At 42.4% G+C, this 27,774-nt stretch overlaps 1 protein-coding gene across 1 annotated transcript in view; it reads right to left on the reverse strand.

Moving 5' to 3' along the window:
* Positions 1-501: 501 nt before the first annotated feature.
* neb (nebulin) overlaps positions 502-27,774 on the reverse strand; it is a 62,048-nt gene continuing 34,775 nt past the window's right edge. Inside the window, exons 89-138 of the mRNA XM_071919604.2 lie at positions 27,477-27,674; positions 27,159-27,263; positions 26,852-26,956; positions 26,624-26,731; positions 26,182-26,289; positions 25,952-26,059; positions 25,658-25,762; positions 25,422-25,526; positions 25,228-25,326; positions 24,995-25,099; positions 24,673-24,777; positions 24,445-24,549; positions 24,130-24,234; positions 23,530-23,634; positions 23,288-23,392; positions 23,073-23,177; positions 22,772-22,876; positions 21,597-21,701; positions 19,770-19,871; positions 19,499-19,606; positions 18,699-18,803; positions 18,417-18,521; positions 18,208-18,312; positions 17,883-17,987; positions 17,588-17,698; positions 17,361-17,471; positions 17,005-17,106; positions 16,259-16,363; positions 15,634-15,723; positions 14,215-14,328; positions 13,913-14,017; positions 13,118-13,222; positions 12,233-12,337; positions 11,294-11,404; positions 10,308-10,418; positions 9,196-9,309; positions 8,871-8,975; positions 8,565-8,669; positions 7,961-8,065; positions 7,267-7,359; positions 6,699-6,791; positions 6,233-6,325; positions 5,596-5,688; positions 4,712-4,804; positions 4,081-4,188; positions 3,341-3,527; positions 2,757-2,849; positions 2,120-2,260; positions 1,793-1,896; positions 502-1,222 (exon numbers count right to left, since the gene is read on the reverse strand). Coding sequence (XP_071775705.1) covers positions 1,049-1,222; positions 1,793-1,896; positions 2,120-2,260; positions 2,757-2,849; positions 3,341-3,527; positions 4,081-4,188; positions 4,712-4,804; positions 5,596-5,688; positions 6,233-6,325; positions 6,699-6,791; positions 7,267-7,359; positions 7,961-8,065; positions 8,565-8,669; positions 8,871-8,975; positions 9,196-9,309; positions 10,308-10,418; positions 11,294-11,404; positions 12,233-12,337; positions 13,118-13,222; positions 13,913-14,017; positions 14,215-14,328; positions 15,634-15,723; positions 16,259-16,363; positions 17,005-17,106; positions 17,361-17,471; positions 17,588-17,698; positions 17,883-17,987; positions 18,208-18,312; positions 18,417-18,521; positions 18,699-18,803; positions 19,499-19,606; positions 19,770-19,871; positions 21,597-21,701; positions 22,772-22,876; positions 23,073-23,177; positions 23,288-23,392; positions 23,530-23,634; positions 24,130-24,234; positions 24,445-24,549; positions 24,673-24,777; positions 24,995-25,099; positions 25,228-25,326; positions 25,422-25,526; positions 25,658-25,762; positions 25,952-26,059; positions 26,182-26,289; positions 26,624-26,731; positions 26,852-26,956; positions 27,159-27,263; positions 27,477-27,674 — 5,487 coding nt within the window. The 3' untranslated portion in view covers positions 502-1,048. The remainder of the gene's footprint in view (positions 1,223-1,792; positions 1,897-2,119; positions 2,261-2,756; positions 2,850-3,340; positions 3,528-4,080; positions 4,189-4,711; positions 4,805-5,595; positions 5,689-6,232; positions 6,326-6,698; positions 6,792-7,266; positions 7,360-7,960; positions 8,066-8,564; positions 8,670-8,870; positions 8,976-9,195; positions 9,310-10,307; positions 10,419-11,293; positions 11,405-12,232; positions 12,338-13,117; positions 13,223-13,912; positions 14,018-14,214; positions 14,329-15,633; positions 15,724-16,258; positions 16,364-17,004; positions 17,107-17,360; positions 17,472-17,587; positions 17,699-17,882; positions 17,988-18,207; positions 18,313-18,416; positions 18,522-18,698; positions 18,804-19,498; positions 19,607-19,769; positions 19,872-21,596; positions 21,702-22,771; positions 22,877-23,072; positions 23,178-23,287; positions 23,393-23,529; positions 23,635-24,129; positions 24,235-24,444; positions 24,550-24,672; positions 24,778-24,994; positions 25,100-25,227; positions 25,327-25,421; positions 25,527-25,657; positions 25,763-25,951; positions 26,060-26,181; positions 26,290-26,623; positions 26,732-26,851; positions 26,957-27,158; positions 27,264-27,476; positions 27,675-27,774) is intronic.

The following is a 27,774-nucleotide window of genomic DNA, read 5'->3' on the forward strand; positions in this document are numbered from 1 at the left end:
TTGTTGAAGAAATATGCCTACAAGAAGTTTTGCAGATTTTCACCTTTTTCCAATGAAATTGTAAACATTAAGTCTTTTGAGGTATTGAGTCGTGAACTTCACATTTTTGTATATGTATAGATAATATACCGCATTTTGCACTTACACCCTTAATTTGGAACTAACCTGAATAAAATGCCAAAATGAAATCTTGGGGAACCTGTCCTGATTATTAGTCTGTAAATGCTACTGTGAATATTAAGACCTGTTCAGAGTCAAAATGGTAGAATGAAAAGGAGGAGGCAGAGTATTGCAGGAGCTTGGTGTGCTTTATTAGCTACTGATTAAAGGTATATGACTTCCCTTACCCCAAAACCTAGGTAATCGGAAGAAACAAAACACACATTCTACTAGTGGCCAGCCTTCAGTAAAGGAGGGAAGACCGGGGCTTGTCTCATACAACTCTTCAGGACTGGTTTGATCATGGAGGAGATAGATGGTAGATAGATACCTCCTTCAGGGTTTCTTTTTTTTTGTCTTAGGTGACAACCTTTTCACTTCATACGTTTCACATTTCCATTACAGACATAGTTTGAACTGCATGAGCCCATCTTTTCATGAGAAAGTTCTCTCTCTCTTGATACAACTTTGACAAAAATATATATTAAATAAGGTGGATTTGCAATTTACAAAATAATGGGCTGGTAACTAAGTGATATTATTCTTCCTAGGTAGGGCCTTGGAGCAGCTTCAACACTCTACAATAGCCTATCATTCATAATAGGTATGGTATGTATATTCAGAAGTATTTATATGTATCTCATATGTCTTTCAGGTGCTTACGTCACATCCACAGGCAACAGAGGAAACAGCCATACGAAGGATAGCAGACCCACTAAGTAGACTCACAATACAATGAAAACACAATTACAGAACTACAAGAATCTAAAAGCTACACATTGCAGTAAGCCACAGATCCGACCACAGGGGGAAGACCAATCAGCTTGCCCTGTGGATGCGTCTCGCCCACTCCTGAGGGAGGATGAGGGAGGATGGGCGGGCTTTGTCTTTAAATTGCCTCAACGTAGTTGGCTGGCAGCATGCCGGTCTTGCCGGTGCGCTGCACGGTACCGTACATCCATCCCTCGTCGATGGACTGCACGTTCACGATGACATCACCATCCTTAAAGGACACCTCGTCGCTGTCGGCTGCGCCGTAGTCATACATGGCACGCACAGTTTTCTGGGGGGAGAAACGGGAGTGAGATAAGTCAGTCAGAGGTGCATGTGTGTATGACAGTGGTGTAACTGGTAGAGGTTAAACCGAGTTCTGAACTGATGCTTGTACAAATCCTAAATCTGGGTTAAGGAGAATATTTAACCAGAGCAAGGCTGATTCAGAAAATAAAGACCACACCATGATTTTTTCCACATTTTGGAAACTGGAATCTGACAAGCCTGCCATGTTAAATAGCCAGAGAGGAGACTTGCAAAACTGTAATACTTAGGATGCTAGCACAAATCTTCTGTCTGCATCTGGCTTCTTCATTTTCTGTGGCTAGGCCATAAAAGAACTAATTGAGCTCACACACAACCACACGGCATCAGACACTAAAGACACTAAAAGATACTTTCACAACTCAGGCCTGGTTTCCATGACAATGACCACTGTCATGTTTGCTTTGTTGGAAAACTCTTCAGTCCATTTGTATGTTAGCAAAAGACTCCTTTTAAATGTGAGTTTAAGCTTTGTGCAGTGGCTGGTTGTCTTTAGTCTGTAGTGTGTGTGTGTGTGTGTGTGTGTGGTACTAACTCCAGTGGTAGAGGGGTGTGATGGGACGGAGGAGACAGTGGTCTGCTGGGTGGCCACTGATGATGACCTCTGCTGCAGCTCCACAGTCTTAGCATGCTGGTAGCCTGCAGATGGGAAAAAATACACAACACCACAGTTAAGGCAGTCTGTGTGATATGCTGACATACCAACAACAGTTAATTCACTGCCTCTATGTTCAGGGTTCACTGATACCCTTATCACAACGTGTAGATGATATAGTGCAAGCATGTAAAGTAGGTTTATTAACCTATGTCACATGTGACAAATACATACAATGAGGTTGCTGTATTGATGCTGAAGCCTTACCAACAGAGGTGGCTCCGAAGCCATTGCTGTAGAGGGACAAGTGGTGGTCGGCGTCCTGGGACACCTCAGACTTCTCATCGGCCGGACCGCTCATGGCGCTGGTGGAGCGGGAGTGCTCCTTGCTGCGACGCTGGGCTTGGACTGACAGAACAAGGCCAAAGTTTAGACATCAGTGTTTCCATCAGGCTTCATTTGAAAAACAGTAATGCTATCAGATGTTGTAACATTTACGATATACACTCACCGGTCACTTTGTTTGGTACACCTATCTAGTACTGGTTGGTCATCTGTTGCTATAGCCTATTTATCATAAAGGTGTGTTCAGATGCCCTTCTGCATACCACTGTTGTAAAAAGCTGTTATTGGAGCATTTGTGGCCTTTCTGTTAGCTTGGACCAGTCTGCCCGTTCTCCTCTGACCTCTCTCATTAACAAGGTGTATTCAGCCACAGAACTGTACGTTTCTCTCTTCTCTCTGTGATTTTATTGTTCTATTTCATCTGTGTTTTTATCACTTCACTTCTGTTTTATCACTGTGCAGCTGAACATAAGTCAACTGAACCAAACTAAAATGGACATTTCATTAAGCCTATGAGGTAATCCTTCTGAGTTCCTCGGGGTGTGGTAGTTGAGCTCACCTGACATCATGTGCAGACTCCTGGACTGGATGTTGTCCTCAGCAGGGTCGTAGTCAAACACAGAGCCGGGGTTGGTGCGCCACACACGCAGATCTGAGGGCACGGAGTGAGCGACAGGAGCAGTCAAATCATTTTTATTTTATTATTTTTATTAAACCTTTATTTAACCAGGTGAGTCCCATTGAAATTACAAGATCTCTTTTTCGAGGGAGCCCTGGCCAAGATAGCAGCAGTACAGAATAAATTACTACCACCATCAAAATATTACAGATCTGAGTCTGTGTATATGTATTATGTGTGTGTTTTTTATACATTTGCTGATTTTTCTAACATACTGTAGTATTTCATTAGGTCGCTTTAGAATTACACGTCTGAAATGCCTGTGGTAATTCAGTGCAGTCACGTTGGAAGATTGGAACATTTTCCATTTCTCTACAACTCAAATTGCTTGTGGAATCATTTTGCTAGCAAGTAGAAGATTCATTTCAAGTTCTGTGGTTTCTTGATAAGGAATGTCATGTCATTTTACATTAGATTGTTTGGATATACATGGATGGATACACAGTATGTGTGTGTGACTGTACCGGTGATGGTCTCCTGATCGTGCTCGATGGCGCGTCTCCTCTCCATCTCCACCACGCGTCTCTGGATGCCGCGGTAGTTGATGTCGCTGAACTCCTGGGTGTTCTTCTTCACGCGCTCTATGATGGGGTCGGAGGTGGTGGGGGTGAAGCTGCCTTTGCTCTTCTCAAAGTCCTGGTGGTATCTCACCTGGTGAACACGGCACATGGGAGTATAACCACAGTTTTCACATTCAAAGACCACTCTGGAAATAGAGATATAGCTGTGACTTTAAAGGGGAATGTCACCCAGTTTAAGAATTCATGTGTTATTCCTGTGCTTCTAGGACAGTTCAGTGAATACTTGTGAACATGCACCACTCTTTCCTAAAGTTAGAAACTGGCACTACCCCATAGATAATGAATGTGGCACTGACTTTTTTGATCCCTAAGATTTTTGTGTGACTTCTTGCACCCAAATGAGGTTTAATTGTGGTTCATACCTGTTAGCAAAGCTAGAATATAAACTTCATTTTGGTGTGAGAACTCAACTTAGCATCTTATGGCTCCACAACATCACTGCCCCATTCACTGTCTGTGGAGCAGCCCCTGATTTTACGTCCCAGTGACATCACAGATTCAAGGGTTTACTCTCTGATTGCTAGTCTCGACTGAACTGTCCCGGGGCACAGAAATAGACTAAACTAGCTAAAGTAGAAACAAAACTCAAGGTGTATAACCACAGTAAAAAAGCAGAAGCTCACTCCAGAGATGATGCGCTGGGTCTCCCTGACGCGTCTCATCTCAGGTGTGTCCAGAACGAAGGCGGCCTTGCCCTGCACCTGCTTACGGAAGCTGTCGGAGTACAGCACCTGGTGCACAGACGGGACAGGAGGGCGGAGGACACATGGTGAGCATCTGAAACCTTTCAGCTCTCCAGCCAACATTACAGTAACAACACAGCACAAAGGATGTGGCAGAGAGACTGAATGGTGACAGCAACACACACAAGGGGGCTAACAGAAGGAGCCGGGGCATTATTGGGGAATCTCAGACGAATGAATTAGCAGGGAGATTTGTATTAAGAGGGTCAAATATTATACGAAACAAGATGTGTATTCCAATCCACAGTAGGAGGAGGGCAGGGGAACAAGATGAGGAGTAGTCTCAACAGCACAAGAGGTTAGCAGTGATGATGTACACAAACACATCACAGCTGCTGGTATTAACACATTTAAAAGAGAGCGCACTGGGGAATATTGTAAGAGTTAATATGATTAACTAGAGCCAGAGGACAAGTGAGTAAGGAAGGGGTTAACGTGGGGCACTACTGTTCTAAAGTAGAACATGTTCTTGAGGTGGGAAGAACACGTTCTTGGGCGGTTCTGAAGGTACCGAGCTAATGTGTTCTTGGTTCCTTTTGACTCGCTCCATCTCTGGAGTAAACACCACGGAGGTTCCCTTGGCTGAACTGTCCTTATACAACACCTACAGGACAGAAGCACAGCACCCCAAGGGGACAATCAGACACTGAACGAATACACAGATCTCACACCTATAGGACTGCTTTCATAGACCTCAAACTCTTAGACACAGAATGCCGGCAATGCAGTCTTCTCAGGAAATTTCCCCAGAAAACATCATTACCCCTTAGTCTCAGACTAGGAATTGATCCCAGAGATATTTGTTGCTTTTCAGTCTTGGAAATAAGTTTAATCAGTGTCTGAGAAATTGGTCCTATAGAGTGATTCATCCTGGTAAAACCTGTAGAACAGCCAGGATCTCTGTTGTAAGAAACAAACAATGAACCCACACACTTTTCACACTTCAGCAGGAGATATAGCTTGTCGCTGAACGCTGTGAAGGGAGAATTAACAGAGCGGCACACAGCAGCTTTATGGGAAGAAAGCTGGGCTGTGGGTTAAGAAATATAAGGGGGTGGGGAGGGGGGTGGGGGAGGGGGGGGCCTTTGGGCAGCATCACAGGCCAAAGAGGAGGGTTTGACTCGGCTTGAGGGGTAGATGGTTTGAAGTTTAAAGATGATTTGAAAGCGTAAGGGAAGGAAGAAAAAGAGGAATGCATGGATGGATTAGGGTCAAAGTGGTGATGATGGCAGGGCTGGAGCTCGCTCGGGAAACTGCAGTCTGCGCCTTTGATGAGGCTGGATGAGATGGGTGAGAGATGATGGGGAGCATGGGGGCAGCAAATCAGGGGCTTTTGAGGGGCGCCGGCCACTCTCTACGGTTAGGAACACGCGCGGTTCGGCTCTGTTCCACTACCGAGCTGATGTTCCTCTGGGTTTGCCTGACCCGCTTCACCTCGGGGAGATCCGGTATGGCTGTGCCTTGACCCAGAGAGTCCTTGTACTTTATCTACCCAATGGATGGTTTGGGTTCCGTGCAGAGAAAGTGGAGGGAAAATACAGAGCTGGCATCAGTCAGAGACAGTGGAGAGGAGACAGAAAGAGAACACACACACACACACACACACACACGGCACTGCACTGAACGGCACAACTGACATGGAACGTAGAATAAACCCGGTCTGAGACAAACATGGATTAACATGGATTGCGCCATATTACCAGTTCTACACGTTTAAGATCTAGATGTCATGGTGTTATTTGAATAACACGTTATATTAGAAGAACAGTGGGGTTTACTTGACCATGGAACCAATTAGTGTTATCTCTGCTGCATGGTGAGTTTGATGTGATGAAGATACAGGGTTGTTTAATAGGTACAATTACTATGATAGAGACCGTGTGGACTTCTGAAGACTTAGGAGGGGTGTTATAACAGGGTGTGTCTTTAAAGAGTGTTTGTGGAAGATGGGAGTGGGGTAGAGGGGTGGACAGGGGCAGACAAATGCGAGATGTACGGTACAGGGGGGACACAGGGTCACGCTGTGGAGTACCGTGCTAATGTTGTGCTGATTGCGTCTAACTCTCTCCATCTCTGGGGTCTCTGATATTGAAGTGCCTTGTCCCAATCCCTCTTTGTACAGAAGCTTTGAATGAGACAGCACAAAACAGTCAAAGAAGGCGGTAGAACACTCCACTCAGATGCAGATTAGTTTTCATTTGGGAGGGAAGGAAAAACAAAAAAAGAAAGAATCTGTGGGGGGAAAATGGGGGGAAAAAAATCAAAACCCATTGTGTGTAGAAACACAAATTCAAAATCAAATCATCAACCAAGGCTGGTGGAAAGGAGTGATTTATGGATCTTAGTTAGGATGGAGGAGAGACAATCAGTCCACAAAACACTGAAAGTATTTCTAAATTAGGGCACATATGACAGGTCAAAGGGTGGAGGCGTTTTGGGGACGGGCTATAGGAGGATGACAGGGAGTGGTAGGGTCACTCGTGGTTCTGTTTCACTACCGAGCTGATATTCTTCTGGGTTTCTCGGACCCGCTTCACCTCGGGGAGATCTGGTATGGCTGTGCCTTGACCCAGAGAGTCCTTGTACTGTATCTGCCCGTTCCATAAGTTACACAGGTACAGAGTGAGACAGGGACAAACAGAAAGCACAGGTAGGTACTATGCACACAGACATGTCCATCCAGTCACACACAACAGCATAAACATTGGAATAACTGTCAAGACTTATTATATAGATTTTCAGTGGTAGTTGAGTATGTTGGCATTAGGTAATGCCGTGAAATACGTCCACTCTGTGTTATCAAAATGGATTATTCATTTAGTACATTACTTGAGGGCTTAGATGCAATGAATTATCTTGAGAGAAATTCCTGAAATTAGTTAAAGGAAAACATGGGATATCCTTTAAAATGCTGGATTGAATGGCTGTCATTTGAACAGGGATTACATGTCAAGGTCAGATCCGGTTTTAGACACTAGGTAGGGAAGGAATATGGAGGGAGGACTGATTGAGGATGAGAGGAGGAGTGCAGGAGACGAAGGAAGGCAGGGTGACTCTATGGAGTACCGTGCTAATGTTGCGCTGGTTGCGTTTAACTCTCTCCATCTCTGGGGTTTCGGGCACAGCTGTTCCTCCTCCCAACTCCTCTTTGTACTGAATCTTTACATGGATGAGGAGTGAAAGCAGCAACCAATGATTAGCCTGATTTTACCTCTTGGATAATTAGGTATACTGGATCCACATACTGTGCTTGATTTAGCTTTTTTGAGTTGACATAGAGTTAGTGGCTCTGTTGCAACTCATAAGCTAAATCAGGCAAATCTCAATAAAAACACATTGAGACAGACAAACATATAAATTAACATATAAAACAAACATAGAAAATAACAAGTTTTTTCTGTACATTACACACCATACATACACAACACCATGGTACACTGAACAAAATCTTTAACAGCACACAAGCGCTGCACTACTAAACAACAAACAAGTTAAAATATTATCCTAGAGGAACAAATTGGCTAGGGTTAGTTGCGTGAATTAAAATGCTGTCTATCCTGGTTAATATCTACCACATCAAGAAAATGTCTGTTTGGTCCAAAGAAAAAAAGGGCTGCATGTCAGGGCTTGTTAACTTTCATTTCAAGAGAGAAAAGAAAGTAAAGAAAAATAGAAAAATTCAAGTAAGAAAAAAAAAAGTCCAAAAATGTGTTATTAGAAAAAGGTTAAGAAAAATGTTAACTGATTACGGAGTAGATACCAAGCTGAAATTCTTTGTATTCTCTTTAACACGAAGCATTTCAGGAGTGTCCTTTACAGCAGACACTTTGCCCTTTATGTTTTTAAGGTCTGTCTGGTACTGAAGCTACAGGGAGAAAAGCACAAATGCAGTTAAAATGTTTAACAAGACAAAAAAAGAGGAGAAGAAAAACAAAAAAAGTCACAAGAGAAAATACTTGCTCAACAGAACAAAAAAAGGTTTCTGCTTGGGATTACTGTAAAATAATCTATTTTAATTTACATCCTTGAATAATACGTACTATATTGCCTTAATTTTGTCTCTTATGAGTACAAAAATTAACATCAAACACTTCATTTACTGCTGGTTTCAATTAGTTCAGAGGACACCACACAAAAGACATTCCATGAACAGTACAAAAGTATAAAGTATTGAAGATAATACTTTGAACAGCAGACATAGAGACGCACACAGAGCCACCAGGCACTGGCATGAGACGTAACCTTTGACCCTATGAACCCACGATGCACTGGGTCCTACAGCGGCCCTAATGCCTAGGTCATGGCTAAAGACATGTTGCTCGGGTACTAACCAGCACAACCAGTCACTCCCGTCTACTACTTACAGTGCTGAAGTTCTTCTGGTTCTCACGGACTCTCTGCATCTCTGGGGTGTCCAGGACCGGCACATAGTGAGACATGGTCTTCTCAGCCTCCTCCCTGTACTTTTTCTGTTGGACAAAAACATAAAACAGAGAAAAATATCAATTAACTGGTATTTCAATTAAACTAAAGGTATTATTACTCCTCTGGCATTTGAAATGTGTCCTGATTCACATTGTACAAAATACAGACAAGTGGAGGGGGATGTAGTAAATGTCGGTATCAGGCCAGACTCAGAGTGTGGAGAGCGGTTCAGTTCAGTAATCTACCTGGCTGATGATGTTCCTCATCTGCTGGGCATGGATGATGTCCGGGGTGTCGATGACAGTTGTGTAGCTGGCCCTGTCCATCTCAGCAGTGTGCTTGTACTTAGCCTGTAGACAGAAACAGAAAACTGTCAGTCAGCACAAATTCTGGAGTTACTGTAATTACAATAAGATGCATATAAGGGAATCTTTCAGAATCCAACTGCTCCTGATTGCGTGTGTCGTTCTAACTCATGTCCTATGGATAATTTATATAACCCCCTTCTCCTGACAGACAGCCCCAAACAACCAATAAGAAAGCACAATATGAGAGGCTCCGCAGACAGACCTGACTCAGGATGTCCGTAGCGTTCCTGGCCCTCATGAAGTCTGGGGTGTCTGTAGCCAAAGCCAACATTCCCTTGCCCTTGATCTCCTGCTCCAACGCCTTCTTGTACTCTCTCTGCAAGTGTTAACGGGTTGTAAAATGTTACATAAAAGCATGGTATTAATAAAACCAGAAATGACTGGTAGATTACTATAAGGAAGGGGATTTCTACAGGGCTGCAAAACCAAAACTCCTAAGGGAATGGTAAATAAACAAGGTTAGCAAGAATTAAGGATAAAAAACATAGTGATTGGGCAGCAGATTGTGTATGAGGCTCCATTTAAAACTGAAAGACAAAACAGCATTAGTTATTAACCACGGCTGTGTTAAAGCAGAACATTTTTGGTGTGAACCTTAATTTTTCCATCTTTTTCTGTCATACCGATCGATTTGTAACAAAATTGAGTCAATTGCTTCACTATAGAGCTGCTTAAATCTTGCTTGCATGTGTCTGCGGCTCTCCAATACAGTCCTACTGGGCCAGTGGACACTCCAAAAATCAACCTCAAAGGACCAAAAGCATGCCTTTTTCAACAAATTGATTGCTCACTCCTGCCTGTCTATGTGTGCTGCTGTGTAATGTAATGCAAAATAGATAGTAAAAGTTGTCAGGTCATACATTAACTAACCAATATATACATATCTCATTACAGTGTGAGCACCAATATGTTGAAAAAGACATGCTTTGGGTGCTTTTGGGTTTGGTTTTTGGAGTGTCCATTGGCCCTATAGTGTGTATTGGAAATAGCTCTAGTGAAGCAAATGACAGAATCGATCAGTATGATGGAAAATGATGGGAAAATAGGGTCCAGGTCGTAAATGGTCAATGTTATGCTTTAAGCTAGAATGTATAGACTTCAGAGAAAGATACATTTAAAAGAACAGCTATGGAACATTAGTGATGTCATCAAGCAGGGACAAGAGGAAGCGTCAAACTCAGCAGTCGCCCTGTTAGTATGATGATGGAGTTTAGTTAAGGGGATCTCAGCTTAAGATGCACTAAGAGCAGGATGGTGGGAAGCCACTTCGGTGAGACGGTGAAGCCACTTCCATCTCCTCGCAATCAGTCATACCTCACACAGGATTTGAGTAGCATTCCTTGCTCTCAAAAGCTCCGGAGTTTCCTCCAGTGCAGTTAGCCCTTTACCCTTCACCCCCTCCTCTAGATCCCGCCTGTACTCTTTCTACAGGGCGGAAGAAGAACAGAGAGACAGGCACACAGGCAGGCCAGGCCAAGGCATACAGACAGTGAGTACAATGGTCAGATGGCAAGCTGTGCTGCTCGCCCTCTGAGCTCAAAGTCACCAAGCCTCCCGAAAGCTCATTCAAGCAGTGAGACATTTAACAAGATCAAGTTTAGGCCTATCTTATCATTAGGCAATCAATCACATGTTCATAGATGGAGTGGAGACATTGGTGACTTTGGCAAGAATGCTGATAAAAGACTAGGTGAACCACATTTTATCAGATATGGCATGGAGACAAAGAAAACAAAACAATTCAAGACAGCATGTTCATCAGGAAATTTCATTTCATCAGGGAAACTTTGCTACCTCGTTCAAATGATTGTTAGGCCTATTTGATGAGAAATAGCAGACAGAGTTATTCAAAAGCCTACACAGCAAAAATAGACAGAAAACAATTGCATGCAAGCTGTTTTACATACAAAGCTGTTTGTAACGTCGTACTGGATGGAGGGTTGGTTGTGAACTGGAGAGTCCAAGATGTCAATGGATACAGATACACAGACAGACGTACAATACAGTAAACTACGCTATTATCAGTCACGCAATGGAGAGGTTCTATGAGAGAAGGGAGATGGGTGAGTGTTGTGTATCATTAATAGTTTATTATGGTTGCGGAGTGAACCATGCAAACTAACTGAAACTAAACTGGGTGGGTGGACCTGCAAGAGGTCAAGAGAGAAGGAAACACTCGTGGGATTAAACAAAAGGGAGTGGAAGTAGAGAGGGACTGTGGATGTGGTGTAGTCTTAGTATGATTATAAAGAATGGGTGAGAGGGGGGAGGTTGTGGGCGGTAAATGGTCCTTTAGTTACCTCACTGGCTATTTTGGTGGCATGTCTGACATGTATCATGGCGGGGGTGACCTCCAAGCCTGAGAGGTTCTTGCCCCTCATGTGCTCCTCAAAGTCCTTCTTATAGTCTTTCTATTGGCCGCAAAGACAAGACAAGGGACAGACACGGCTCAGATAACCACATGCAAGCAGTCCTGGTTCACAATGCAGTTACCTCATCCTTATATGCAGCATTCTCCTTACAATGATAACCACCTCTGTATCTACAGTATCTAAATGCATCTGTGGGTGCATGTGTGAATGTGTGTGTGTGTGTGTGTGTGTGTGTGTGTCTGTGTGTGTGTGTGTGTGAGTCGTTTTGCTGTGAAGCAAAGCTTTTCTATGAGAAGATAGCCTTAATGTTATTAAACAGACTGTGACAAATGTACTGTACCTCCGTCCCTGGATCATCAGAGGAAGATTAGCCTGTCTGTACTTACAGTATATTGCATTAGCAAACAACAATATGAAAGGCTGTGGGTAAGTTTAATGTAAGGGTTACACCTCATTTTACACTGCCTTTCCCAGTATGGAGATCGTAGAATTACTTTTCCAGACAGGGGTAAAGAGAAGAATAATGTGGAGGACTAACATAATTTAATATTTTCAAGGGAGTGACCACTTATAGTGCTTTAAATAGTCAAGAAAATGAAACTATTAAATGAAATACACTAAAATATAATTTCACTGTAATAAACTGGTATTGAAGGCACTGTAAAACTAGGTTTTTTCCTAACTTCGTAGACATAAGTGTAATATAAAATGATAGCTGGACATCCAAGAGGCTGAAGCATACCCAAATATAACAAGAGACAATACAGGGGAATAGATATATGCAGCCAGGAGTCTCTGGAGATTCAGAGAGAGGCCTATAAAGCAAAGGTTAATGCAGTGGTAGCGTGTGTCAGACAGAGTATTTACCTGGCTCTGCATGTGCTGGGCCTCCTTAGCGGTCACATATGTGGGAGTCTCAAAGTCCAGCATAGCCTTGCCCTTCTCTCTCTCATACTTCTCCTTGTACCTCACCTGTAAGAGCCCACACACAGGCCAAATATAATGTCCACTGCTTTCGATGTTTGAAAACACTATGCATGTACAGTATATACATAGCTAATACCTGAAAAGACAAATATGCACATACAAATAAGGTAATGGACACATCAATAACTAAATGAATAAATAAATATAAATTATTTACAATTATTATAGCTCAAATCGTGCTGATAGTGTTGTATTCAGTAGAATCAATGTAAATACGATACCAGTTTTACCAATAGTTTAAGGCTGGCCCAGGTATTTTCATTACACAGGATCTTTAGTGTTTATTCCTCTCATATGAGAACTCTCTCCACAGACTTCAATATATATATTGAGACAACTTCATGTTATTTTTAACCAGCTAAGGAGAGGCGTAAAAATAGCTTTCTCATTAAATTAAACACAACTTGGAAATGCCAAACAACACCCTCCAGTAAAATTATTTTACAGGTCAGCCAAAGCCTACTTATGTAATACAAACACTAATTTCATTTTATTAAATTCCTCTAGGTTTCAGCAGTCTGGGAAAATGAAATCCTTTTATTTCTCTGAAGTGTACTGTATACTCCCCAACCTATACTGATTTTAAACAACTGATTCAGTATTAATGTAACCCTATCCTCTTATAGGTGCACAGTTCAGAGAACAAATGGAGATGCAGATATTGTGTATAGGTGTGTTTAAGTAGAAAGTGGTACAAAGTGGAACCCACAACAGGTTATGTTGTGAGGACATGGTACCTGGTGCCCCACACACTGTGCCACTTACGTTGCTCTGAAGTTCAGAGGCCTCCTTGTGATGGAGCTGCTCTGGTGTGTCAGGAATCATGTGGTAGTGACCCTTACTCTCCTCAAATTTCTTCTTGTACCGGTACTAAGGGGGAATTCTCAGTCAAGTAAGACAGCTCAGTACAGCAAAGAGGCAAAAAGAGCCTCTGTCTTGAGCTTACTGCCATCCATTTCATAGCACAAAAAAGAGTCTTATAAAATATGCTTTGAAAGAAATAAAAACAAGAGTTATACAAAGCCTCCAGAGCTGTGAAAACAGTTGTTGTTGCGCAATGTCAAAGAATATGACATGGTGGCAAAAACAATCAATGATCAAAATGATATAAAATCAATGGAGAGGCAGGGAGTTTTGTGTTAAGTGTTCATGAAAAAACCCCGAAAAAAACAAGACTAGTATGAGAACTACAGGACAAAAAATAATCCATGGGTGGAAAAAAAGACATGAAGGAGAAGAAGGTTATAGAGGGTGGTAGTATGGGAAGGTCAAAGGTGAAAGGTGAGAAGGGTAAGGATCACTACCAGATGAGGTCACAGAATAACTAATGTATGAATGAGGGCTGGGACACTACAAAGCTTAGTGCGCAAATGAGATGGTCAAGGGTCTACGGCATGTTGAGGCACAGATGATTGTTACTGTGGCATGTGGAGTGATGGGAGCAAAACACTGAGGTCAGGAATGTTTCAATTAACCACAGAAGGCTCACTGAAACCCAACTGACTCCCAGCAGCATCCCGGGTGGGGGTGTGAGGGGTTAAAGGCCGATGATGGGCTTACATCGCTGGACAGCTTGCTGGTGCTCAGGTTGTGCTGCATGGACAGAGACTCAGCCATGTCTGTCACAGGCTTGTGGATCTTCTTCAGGTCACCCTTGTATTTCACCTGTGGATATTAGGGGATGAAAACACAATTGAATAGTAACATATCTTACAGTGGGAGGCGATTTCCTCAGATCTTAATGAAGACTTATGCTAGAGTTGGAAATAAATTCTCTCTACCTGAAAAAAGGCTATTTAGTTAGTCTTAGTCTTAGTTATAATGCTCAAAGAAAGGATGTTGCAACTTATGTGGGCACTTACCTCACTAGCCAGTATATTGGCATCCTTCAAAGTCTGGTAAATCTTACTCTCTTTCAGGTCATACTGTGGCTTCTTTCCTTTCATCTCCTTGTCAAACTTTTCCTTGTACTTCACCTATTAGGGATGGATATATATGAGAGTTAGTGAAAGCTGAAGTGGTAACTTTTGGGGAGACGGGAAAGGTTAACGACTATCACATACAGTGAGAGATTTAGATTACATTAGAGGAGAAACATTTAAAGGACAACATAATGCTTGGTTGTATAAAAAGGGATGAGTAACTCGGATACAATCATAGCTTTGGACATGATGGGTACTGTATGTGCCTCAACATTAAAATTCAACTTTGCATCCCTTGTTATACAGGCAGAACAACTCTAGTTAAACCATGGGTTATCCTCTGGAAGTCATTAATTTGTCCATGCGTCCATTTATTCCTTATTTTCATTAAGCATTCATAGTGCCAATTAGTCCCAGAAGGTAACCGAGTCTCTACCATAGAATTAGAATGGAGCGATCTAATTCTATGGTCTACCCAAGCACAGCATGGACTTCATATATAATACAATATATATGGTAGAGGTAGAAGTGTAGAGTGTGATCCCATTCCAGAGGAGGCCTGGGCTATACAGACGAGCTGCAGACCAACCAGCTTTAGGGAGAAGGTGAGACAAGGCAATATCTTCAAACAATGTCTTAGAGAAAGTTTTGTTTTTCTAGGCACTTGTAAATCCAGCAGTAACTATGAATTCATTGTTCACATTGTTAACTTTACAATGTAGAGGCTTAGGTAAACGTGTACCCTCTTTTCAAAAGGCCTACTCTGCCTCCTAGTGTTCAGAGCTCATGTCGTTGACTACTGGATGTACACAGACCTTTTAGGAACAAATTCAGATGCAACATCTTATTTATTTCATGGCACCGTACAGTCAGAGAGAGATCATTCCATTTAAAGCATTCAGAGACAGAGACAATGACTGAGTGATTCAGGAGAAAGGCGGGGAAAATATAAAAAATAGTAAAAAAAAAAACAGGTAAAAGAAAAAATATTTTCCATTAACATGTAAGGCACTAATGCAACTAATGCAGTAATGCGATGCCTGTCTATGCTTGGCAATGAGGCAGAGCTTGTCAGGGGAGCAAAAAAGCTGCAGACATGCATACAGTGCTACGGTGCACAAAAAAGGTTTCGAAGTAAAAATCAAAATATTTGGATTAGATTTGGATTAGATTTGAATGAGATCAAAAAACAATTTCAAAAAATATCCTTGTGTTCTGTGGTGAACCCCACTGTACTATCAGAAATCAATCAATCAGTCAGTCAATAGATAGGAAAAAAGGAGACATAAAGACAGAGGAGACAGACATGTAGTAGCAGCCCATTGGTCCCACAGGGTGTCAGGGCATTAAGCTCCTTACATTACTAGTCAGGGCACTCATTTTCTTAATGTGGCGCATCTGGGGGGTATCATAGGAGGCTGCTCCGTGGAGGGAGGGCTTGGCCTCCACCTACAAAGCGCAGTGAAATGGAGGGATGAGAACACACAGACTAGGACAATATGTAAGTAGAGAGGAGGGGAGAGGGTTGAGGAGAGGAGGGTTAGGGGTGGAATGAGGGAGGGGAAGACAGGTTAAGGATGGGATGGAGAGGGGAGATGTACAGTGTGGTGATATGGGCAGTTGAACATGTAAATCTACTTTCATGGACTCACAGTGACAGAATAAGACATGTATAGTAATGCAGGATGGCAGGGGAAGCGCTAGTTCTATAGTTAGGCCTATAGGATTGTTGCTAAGCATCTACTACAGCAGTACTAGGGTGCAAATATGAGCTTGAGAAAGCTGATCTGATGATGACCCCAAGAGAGCTGATGTTAACCGGAGTAATGCTGCTTTCTCTGTACGCATATCATCTTGGCTGCAAAATAAACAAGGGTAAAACTTTCTAAGAGTACAAGATAAATGCACAGTGCAAGGAGCACAAATACAAAGAACCAGTGGGAAAGCAGGGCTTCATGAGACAGATGGACATGGTTGGGTGTACCTGGCTGGTCAGCTTGGACACCTCGGTGGCCAGAGCGATGTCTGGGCGGTAGGCCAGAGAGCCTCCACGGCTGGCCTCTTGGCGGGCCTTCTCACGGTAGCCAACCTGACAGAGACAAGACACACATCAGTGGACCATGTACAAATTATAGTAGCGATTATATGGTTTAAAGTGGTAATCCGTTTTTTATTTTTATTTTGGTGACATCTCTGGTGCTAAGCATTGCTGTGGTGTTTCTGCACTGCACTTCCCAGAGATCACTTGTCAATCAAACAGTGAGTCCAGCATTGTGACGTCTTGTTCCTTGGATTTTCTGTTGATGAAGTTTGAGTTTCTGTAGGTGGCGCTCTCTTCTTTGTCTGTTCAGCCATGGTGGCTATTGCTGCTCATGCTAATTACTATGTTCTTCTTCTATTTATTCCTAACAAACTGCTGTTGCTGCTGCTGTAAATGTAAAATGCATCGCTTCCTGTGTGCCACAAGATTTTTCCCAGGAAAGGCCTACTAGACACCGGGTGTTTAGAACAGCAAATTTTAATGAACTGGACATTGTGTTATATCATTCAGTGATAGAGAGTAGCAAAACTGACATTTATTTAGATGAAAATGTTGCAGATTACTATAATGCTTGTTGGAATGCATCGTTGACAAACAATGACAAAGTGTCTCCTCTGAGGCCTGAACCTGGTGTTACAATCACTACACCCAAACTGACTGAGCGACAGAAATAATACTTATCTGGTTACCTCACTGATCAGTTTGGCAGCCTGGGTGGCCTTCTTGATGTCAGGGCGGTCGGCCACAGAAGTGTAGTGCAGGTTGGCCTTGGCTTCCTGCTTGTAGGCAAACTACAGGGTTGGGGAGGAGGGCAGGCAGAATATGTAGAAAAAAAGAGACAAGGGTTACATGGGCACATGATGAAAGAAATGAGAGAGGCTGGGAATATACTGTACAAGGCAAGCCACCACTTTGTGTGGCGATACACACAAAGTCACAAGTGACAATTATATGCACCATCCAAGTGAGGAGATTGCATGCTGACTAAACTTGACAAAATTGTGAATAAAATGTTATTTTAGCCACACGTGTTGAAGTGCCTTACGTTGCTCTGACTCTTGGCCACATCCATGGCATGCTTAACATCAGGTGGAGTAATCATCTTGTTATACTTGGACTTGCCCTTGTCCTTCTCAAACTTCTCTTTGTACAGTTTCTGTGACAGGGGGAAAGGAATGTCAAAGACAATTACACAAAAATGGCCACGTATTGTGAGATGGCTTAGTCCTAGCTCCGTTTTTCAAAGTCATGTTAAATATTAGAGGCTTGTACCCCGCTGACAAGCTTGTTGATCTCCTTGCTGTGGACAGTGTCGCGGGTCTGGGGCAGGGTGGTGAATGAGCCAGACTGCATGTCCTTCTTACTGGCCTCCTTGTATTTGCTCTGAGGGTGAATAAGAGAGATAAAGTTATAGTCATAAAACAGATGTTTGAAGTATCTTCCTTGATTCACATGCAGGTTGTAGTACTGTAGGCTACTATATTGGTCATTTTCAGAGAGTGAGTGAGAGAAAGACTGTAAAGTACCAGTAGAAAAATTAGTAGATTTTCCGTTGGATGGCTCTTACCTCAGACACCAGGGTGCGCACTGACTTGGCATGGAGGATCTGAGGAGTGTCCATGACGGGCAGGTAGTGGCCCTTAGCCTTCTCATACTTCTCTCTGTACTTCACCTGAAGGGGAGAAAGGAACAAAGAATTGGTAGTTAAATATTAAACATTAAGTTCTTCAGTTGTCTAATAGTTTGACAAGCTGAGTGGATCAATGGGATTAATTGTTATTTCTGCCCTTCAGTATTCTAATTTTATTAGATCACACAGTCCTCTATACAGGGCTTGGGTTTCTGATTATTGATATTGTGAGTTGGCAATAAAGCAAAGTGGAGAAACTTACATCACTGGCCATCTCAGCATTCTTCATAGCCAGAAGGGTGAGCTTGTCATCGACTACAGGTATCACACAGCCCTTCAGCATCTCCTTGTCATACTTGTACTCAACCTGTGGGCAAAGCAATAGGATAAGTGTTAGACCAACATTGGGAATCAGCATGTTGTTGTTATCAAAAATCAAACCAGGTGCATAAAGCACAAGCTTCAACTCACATCACTCTGCTGGAAGGTGTTCTTGGCAGCATTGACAAAGTCAGGTCTGTCTGCCGTCCAGATCCACTTGTTCTTGGTGGCTTCATACTTCTTCTTGTAGTCAAGCTGAAAATGGAAACAATTTAGATGGTTATGGAAAGCTAGAAATTGTATTGTAGTGAGTAATGTGGTGTACCCTTTTCCTCTGTTCACTTACTTTTTCAAATCTTTTAATTGAGTTTATTAGCTTCACTATTTGTTTATTTATTTATCAATTCATTTATTCCCTTATGCATCACTTACGTTGCTGATGTTCTTGTAAGCCTCCTTGGCAGCGCGAATCTCATGAGCCTCAGGGTCCATGTTGATCTGGGCCTTGCTCTTCTCATACACCTCCCTGTACTTCAGCTGAAAGATACATGATGAAAACACCATCAAACACAATCCACCCCAACCAAAGGTCAGGCAGGCATACATGGCTGGAAACTACAGCAAATAACCTCTTCCTCAGCCTAGTTTAAAGTCGAGATGAAACGGCATTTCGAGAGTATCTAACTTGCGTATCGTGACGTATTTCCGAGTGAAACAGGAAAGACAGGCGGGACATAACGTTGGGAGGAATTTGATTTGAATGTTGAAAAGTGGGTGTGTCATAACACCCGAAGACACACCGAAGTACCATGCTGTTGCTAGCTAGCTAACTAATGAATCTTAGCCTCTTAGCTCTGTGCGCTAAAAGTTGAAGATTGATTGATGGGTGGATGTCATGATATTATTGGTTGAAATTAGTTACGGGCATGCTTACGTAAGCACACGGCATATTTTGTTTTACAGGAAGAAAACATGATTGAATTTTGATATAAGAATACAATGAAATTGATTTTTGGTATTTTTTTTGGCATATATTGTTAAATAGGTGCACAGTATGACCGGGGATGTGATCTAAAAGGGTTAAAAAGGCATTTTTCATTTCATCTCGTCTTTAAGCAAAAGGCTGTGGTTGCAGTTTCTATTGAAAGATTAATGTAGTTCATATCTTGGCTTGATATGCATCTGTAAAAAACCTGTTGTTGAAAGGGGCAGCGATTGTGAGAGGGACTTACAGTGCTGGTGATCTCCTTGACTTTCTTCATGTGCTGCTGGTATGGAGTGTCGTAAGGCAAGGTGTATCCCTTAGCCTTGTTCTTGTTGTACTCCATCTTGTAGATAATCTAAAGAACAATTATTATAACATAGTCAGGTGCACTGTTCAATTAAAAGAATCAGAAAAATAAGGACATTATCTTCGGTTAGAGTTTAATGAAGTAGTTTTTTGACTATAAGAAAGATTATGTAACTTTTACCCACTGCAAAAAAAAAGAAAAAAAAACTTACATCACTGATCTTCTTGCTGCGTTTGTGGGCCTCATACTCAGGAGTCTCCAAGACAGAAGTGAACTTGTCCTTGGCACGCTCATACTGCTCCCTGTACTTCCACTGAGGGACGAAGGTGACGTGTGAGGACACAAAAGTTAGTATCACTCATAGCCTCTCATTACACTTCACTTTATTAATGTGTATTCTCACAACTGATCTTGCTTATGAACTATGGAACTGAAATGTTCTCATATGAAAAAACTTTTAACATTTAACTAACAGTGTATCATGATGAGGTAGTGCTACAAGTTCACAGATTGTAAATATAAATAAAAAGTCTAATGGGTGAAGTGAAGTGGTGTCATGCACAGGTTTAGAAAACATGCTTTAGAAAACAGGCATCAACAATGAGGGGGTTATTTTGAGTGTGAGAATGAAGACGGAGACACATGTTACCAGAATTAAGTCATGAAAGTCTGTAGTGTCCACGAAGCTCACGTTCACCAGCAGTCCATCTTATGCTATTGAATCTGTGAGCCTCATACATAGTTTCAGTAAAGATAAGGTTTACTCATTAGAAGATAAACTGAAAGACAAGTAACCTGTCTGTGTGTTCTGCTATCCATTACAATGTGTAACTCACTACAGCTACAATGGCAGACTAGTTGACTAAGTACAAAAAGGCTGCACCAAGACTAATGTAGTGTATAACAGTGGTTTTGACATGTATCTGTATTTATACCAGTATAAGAGATAGCTAAACTATATCTGCATGTATTGACCAGAGGTTTCAGACTATAAAGCTGCACTATATATTTCTGTATGACTCTAGATATGTCTCTCTGAATGCTGGGCAGTTACTGTACTGCATGTCTGCATTAAGGATGGGTTACTCATCAAGACGGATGGGATTCAGTGGTCTGTGAGAGTTGAAGAGGCAGGGGATGGGTGAAGGTAAGACCCAGATTAGAGCGTGAAAGAGAGGGGTGGGATGTGTGGTAGTTGCTGTCAATTGGGAGTGTCCACAGCTTGAGTTAAAGTGGGGTTGAATGGAGGAGAGGAGTTCCTACATGTAGAGTGTACTATGTCCTAAGGCCCTGTCCAGAAACAGCAGCAGGGAACTGGGTAACCTGGGCAGTTACTGTACTGCATGTCTGCATTAAGGATGGGTTACTCATCAAGACGGATGGGATTCAGTGGTCTGTGAGAGTTGAAGAGGCAGGGGATGGGTGAAGGTAAGACCCAGATTAGAGCGTGAAAGAGAGGGGTGGGATGTGTGGTAGTTGCTGTCAATTGGGAGTGTCCACAGCTTGAGTTAAAGTGGGGTTGAATGGAGGAGAGGAGTTCCTACATGTAGAGTGTACTATGTCCTAAGGCCCTGTCCAGAAACAGCAGCAGGGAACTGGGTAACCTGGGCAGTTACTGTACTGCATGTCTGCATTAAGGATGGGTTACTCATCAAGACGGATGGGATTCAGTGGTCTGTGAGAGTTGAAGAGGCAGGGGATGGGTGAAGGTAAGACCCAGATTAGAGCGTGAAAGAGAGGGGTGGGATGTGTGGTAGTTGCTGTCAATTGGGAGTGTCCACAGCTTGAGTTAAAGTGGGGTTGAATGGAGGAGAGGAGTTCCTACATGTAGAGTGTACTATGTCCTAAGGCCCTGTCCAGAAACAGCAGCAGGGAACTGGGTAACCTGCTGATTATTCATTCATTATTCATTTTGCTAAAATAACTCTCAGCCTTGACTGTATGCAAGTCTCTAGGGTACAGAGGCTTGAAATGCTGTCAGTCTGTTTGTGGACAGGGCCCAGAGATACAATAGCCCAGCTGCTCTCTGGTTGTTTACCTTACTGCCCATAGTGGACTGGTAAAGGGCTGTGAGGATGTCGGGGCGGAGCAGCTCATTGCAGCCACTCTTTAGCAGATCCTTCGCTCTGGATTTATACTTCGCCTGTTCATGAGTACACACGCACCAACATACACACACAGCATGCCATAGTTGAGGGCACACATATGAAAAATAGCAATAACACTGGGAGGACTGGAGATGGGCTCCGGAGATCCAAGTGTGAAGATGGAGCTGTGTCCTAATCTGTGCCTTCAGTGCAAAAAAACCCATCACCTTCAATGATGGTAAATTTGAATGATATTAGAGGATTGGTTTAGCAGCTTGTCTGGACAAATTTGTAGTTTACGAAATTAATCACAAGGCAAAATAATAATTAGATCAGCTCTGATGGCACAGATGAAGGAGAGTCCCGCTCACTCAAGATAGAGTTCCATTTGAGTGGCACTGTTTGGGATACCTGCGTGGGGCAAAAAGAGAGAGAGAAAGAGCAGAGAGAGCGAGAGAGAGAGGGAGAGATTGGTTGTTTTGGACAAGTAACGTCATAGCCATGCGACGACGGCCTCCGGCAGGTCTGTTGATGACCTCATGCACCAGGGTCAGAGGCCTGGACGATTGGGCCGGAGGGAGCAGCGGAGGAGGCGGGCCGGTCGTACGACCCGACCAGCGCTTTTACCTGGCTCATCTTGTGGTTCTCCCTGGCCAATTGGTATCTAGGATCATCTGTAGTAATGGTGAACTTATCCTTGTTCTTCTCATAGCCAGCTTTATAGGTCCTCTGCTCAGAATGTCAAAAGGTAGTTAAAGACAAATGTCCAGAAAAGGGTGGGCGCTGTGATGTGATCAACTTTTCCAGGGGACAAAGTAAGGTTAAAAGCATGTGATAAAAAGAACAGCGAAAACAGAAATCAAACAAGAAATTCAATCACAGTCAGTATTATGATTTTACATAAAAAGAGGTCACAAATATTAAACGCTATCAATTAAATTAACAATTAAATAACACTAATTCATGATCTTTTACCTCCATAGCTGAGAATCCAATTGAGATGCACAGAGACAGGGAAAGCAAGCTGATTAAGGTGTCTAGCTTACGAAAGTGATTCCACAATTAAACAGATATATTTGAATTACAAACATCAATTTATATACGTTGAAAACATGAAGTGACTTACTTCGTTGATGAGGGTGGAGGCAAACTTGGCAGCCTGGAAGAATGGAGTATCGCAGGTATACTTGAAGTTGCCTCTGTTCTTCTCAAAGGAGGATTTGTACAGTCTCTGTTAACAAGAAAACACACAGTTATTAAGAAAATATAGATATATACATCACTCCATTAGAGACTTATTATATATGTTTATGAGCATACGTATTATATTAACTGATATATCATAGGAGGTATATGGTACTTTCTATGCTATATGTGTATGTATTGACGTTTCAGATGGTAAATTATGTACTAAATAGATCTTTCACCTCACTGTACAGACTCTTGTTCCTCTCAGCCTGCACCAGCTCAGGTGTGTCCCAGACGAAGCAGCCAACACCCTTCAGCCACTCCAGGTCCTCCTTGTACTTGACCTAAAAATAAAAAGGGTCTTATAAAAGTGAAGCTTCAGGCCTATTGAAATTTTCTTCAGGGCATTCTAAAGTGTCATTCAAAAACAAAATATCAAGTTGTCAGTGCTTACACTGCTGACGTTATCGCCGACAATCTTGTTAAAGAAGAACTCGGGACGGTCGGGGATGGACTTCCATGTACCCAGGGAGTTAATGTACTTCTCCCTGTACTTGACCTGAGAGAGAGAGAGAGAGAAGAGAAGAGTTCTAATCACCACTACATTGAGTGTTGTTTTATTGTTAACATCGTCTCGATAGAGAGGAACAAAGGAGGCTATTACAAATAATCAACAGGGTCATTTCAAATGCTGACCTCGCTGATGTCATCAGTGACTCTGCGGTGGCAGATGATGTCCAGAGCGTCCTTGACTGTGTGGTAGTGTCCCTTGGAAAGCTCGAAGGTCTCTTTGTAGCGCAGCTGAAGACATAAACAACAACACACGTCAGATGGATACCAACCACAAAATACACAAAGTCGTATTATAGTATCTGTAATATCTTTCTACTATCAATCATCATTATTCACTAGTATCATAACTATTACAGTTAGAGAAAGGTAGTGGGGTTCAACCGATATGGGTTTTTGAAGGCCAAAGCTAATATTTTTGTACTGAAACAGCCAACAGTCAATATTTTGTGCCGATATTCTGTGTATTTAAATTTGACAGTTTTCGTGTTAAAAAATTCCACCCAAAATACAAGGATTCAGTGTTCCCCACTGAATTGTATTCTTTGCAGGTAGAAAAACCTCTGAAACAGAGGTCTTCATGGGACACTAAAACTCTCCATCAAAACCCATGCTAATGACATTCTTGCGTTGATTAGCAGCTCACTAAGGCAGGTTATCCCTGGTTCATGACCCTGATATCAATATTATTGCTCCTTATGGAAATTAGCCAATGAGCATACTCACATCGCTGGACTGGAGGTAGGCTTTCTTGGCACGGATCAGGATGGGTGTATCGGCGATGGCAGTGTACCTGTGCTTCATCTTCTCATACTGTTCTTTGTATTTGGTCTAGGGGAAGAGACCATTAAAGCAATATATTAGAAATTCTTTCCTTCTGCATCGGCATTGCTGTGAATGAACAAAAATATACAGTTATGGTGTTATGAGAAATAAAGTTTCGCAGAATTAAGGGGTTATGAGGGCAAGATAGCCACCTGATAAACAGTGTGGATACCCTAACAGTGGAAAGATGAAGGAGAAAACAAGAGGAAGACTTACATCGCTGAAGACCACCTTCATCGTCCTAGCATGGCCCATGGAGGGAGTCTCAATTTCTGGGGTGAAGTGGGATCTCTCCTTAGAGGCCAGGTTTGTGTACTGGTACTGTATAGAAAAGAGAACATACAAAATTATGCTAGATTACCAGGTAACAGTATAAAAACAGATCAATTAGAATGGCTTTATAACAGGAGTGAATAACAGTGGTGATGGCTAATCTGAACTTGCCTTATTGGTCAGCTGCTGGGCCCATTTGACTCTCTTCATGTCCACGGAGTCCAGAGTGGTGGTAACCTTAGCCATTTCTTCTTTGCTGTGGGCTTTGTAGATCGTCTGAAGTGAGAGATGTCGGGACAGCAAAGGTCATGTCAAAAGCTGAATCAAACCTGTCACAATATCTTTATTTGCAGACAGAATATCTACTTTTTTCTAAGGGCACAAACCTGTCTGGCAAAAGCCTAGAACTTTACTGTTATTTGGAGACCTAATGATGCGGATTGTTGTTATGATGTGATGAAGTAACCAAATAGTGTTAGGAGAAATGACTCACGTTGCTCATGTGGGTCTTGAGCTCAGTCACGCGGTTGTACTCTGGAGTGTCCAGGACCACGGAGAAGTTGGCATGGTTCTTCTTCGCGTCAACTGGATAGTTGACCTATAAAAGTAAAAAAGAGGCAATACAAATGATCATGAAGCTGTTGTATTGAGACACAGCGGTTGAGTATGCATTGAAATGAAGGATAGTGATATCATGTGATGCTGGAGCAAAAGGGAAGCACATACCCTGAACTTGGTGATGTTGCGGACATGGACCATCTCAGGTGTGTTGTACAAGAAGCAGCCAACGCCCCTCAGCCACATCAGATCCTCTTTGTATCGGAGCTAAAGACACAACATGATGTTTTAAAATACAGCAGAGTCAAAGTACATTTTGTGAAACAATTTGTATGTGAAAATGATGTCGCTTTCAGACGTACATCGCTGGTGATCTCATTGACGTGGCTGCAGTGCATCAGCTCGGGCGTGATGGGCATAGAGATCAGCTGGCCTTTGGTGTTGTTGTATTTCTCTCTGTACCACAACTAGGATGAGAGTGGATAAAAATTGCATAAAGAAAAATTGCATGAATGAAAATATCAATCAACTCAATCAATTCACATGAATAACAAAAAGAGATGTAAAAGACAGAATTGTATGAAAAATGGTTGCATACGTCACTGAGGTGCTCCTGGTTCATCTTGACTTGTTTGATATCAGGGGTGTCGTAGGTTGTGTGGATCTTGTCCTTTTGCTTCTCATACAGCTCACGATACAGACGCTGGGGAAGGCAGGTTGGAGACATATGAAATCACTTTATCCAGTAAAAGTATCACAATGTAACTACTTACTGCTGGGTTACTTGACTAGGCATGGAGATAGCTTGAAATAAATAACATAATAATTTATGTCTTTAATGTCTGTGACTATGGGATACTGGGACGACAATAGCAGCGGTTTTTAATCTTACGTGGTTGGTGATGAGGTTGGCTTTCCTGCTGGTGACGAAGTTGACACCCTCTGGGTGAAGGGTGTAGCCCTTAGCCTTCATCATCTCATAGGCCTCCTTGTACTTCACCTACAAATATAAAAAGAAAAAAGTATGTGATTCAGTGACATCACAACTTGGTCCATAAACAAACAGGCTTCAATTGTGCCAAAAAATTGGAAATATTAAAGATAAGACAGTGAAAGAATTACATCGCTGGTGACAACGCTGTTGCTCTTAGCCTGCTTTAAGAGAGGGGTATCGTGGGGCAGGGAGTATCCGGTTGGCATGAAGTTCTTGTTGGCCTCCTTGTACCAGTTCTGGGAAGAGGCAAGACAATAGGATGAGACCAGGCACATTTCAACACGAAAAAGATGTATAGAAACACATATACAGTGTGGAAAAAATAAGGCCCTAATCCTGAAAGGTACACTCTAAACATTAGTAGAGATAAAGGCTAGCATTTGTGGAATTACTGTAACAATTGATGACAAGTAGATTACTTTGAACGGTTGCATATACACTTACTGTATAGTGAAACAGCTTGAGAATTGTTCGAGTTTACTTAAGTGATAAAAATTAACTGTGTCTTTTCAGCACAAACATAAGTATGAAGAAGGTACTCAAACTGTGTATTGAGGAAGATTATCTTACATCGCTCTGGATATAGTTGGCCAGACGAGCCCGCTCTGACTCAAGGGTGACAGCAGGAGCAGTGTTGGTGCCCTTGACATTGGTGTTGTAATCGTAGCGGTAGTGAAGCTGGAAAAGACCAAAAAAAAAAACAGAAGAGAGGGAAGAAGTGATTATTTTTTGTTTGATATGTAAAGCGCAGTATAATGAAGAGCTGCCATGGTTAAGAAAGTATAAAGAGGCACTCACATCGCTCAGGTTTTGGGCGTTCTGCTTGGCCGTCTCGTATACTGGGGTCTCCGTCACAACCGAATACTCCTTGAAGGCCTCGACGCCCTTGGCTCTATACTTATGCTGGAAAACGGGGGGAAAACACAACCACATAGCTATCAACATCACTTCTGATCACACACTGGATACTGTGAAAAGTTTATGTGTATGGAAGAGTTATTGGAGGAGTGGGGAGTGAGAAAAGGAAAGGGGCTTGAGTGCCAGACAGTAGAGGAAGAAGAACAAAATAGGATTTGAACAAGGGCAACAGAAAAGGAAACCTAACCTCGCTCTGCAGTTCACCAGCATGCTTGACACGGAGGATCTCTGGTGTGTCCCAGGCATAGCAACCGATACCCTTCAGCCAGTTCAGGTCATCCTTGTAGAAGATCTGGGGAGGGCACACATCACAAAACACACATTAAAAAATGAGAATAATTATACAAATGTATGGTCATGTTAATCGGATCAGAAATAATATAACTGACCATCTGAACGTAAAATTCAGAGTGTGGCATAAGATACTGTACTTTCTTGACCAGCAGACCAATCTGCAGCTAAGCAGTAATGAATACATGATATCAAGATAAGGGCGGTCACTCACGTCACTGAGCTGCTCGTTGACTTTGCGTGCCTGGACGTACACCTGCATGTCGGGCATGCAGATCCACTGGTGCAGGTACTTGCGGTAGTTGATGCCGCTAACTGTGGACTGGGTGTTACGGGCCGACAGGATCTCCAGCATGTCTGGCGGGATATGGTTCTTGGCTTTGGTCTTCTCATAGTTCTCCCTGTACAGGCGCTACAAGAGAGGCAACAACAAGCAGGTTTTAGTTCTCACGTTACGTAGATTGGATGTACTTTAGCTGTTTGTAAAAATGCCGCTACTCTTGCAGTGCAGT

The sequence above is a fragment of the Centroberyx gerrardi genome, chromosome 10 (assembly GCF_048128805.1).
Source record: "Centroberyx gerrardi isolate f3 chromosome 10, fCenGer3.hap1.cur.20231027, whole genome shotgun sequence".
In the NCBI taxonomy this organism is placed as follows: domain Eukaryota; kingdom Metazoa; phylum Chordata; class Actinopteri; order Beryciformes; family Berycidae; genus Centroberyx; species Centroberyx gerrardi.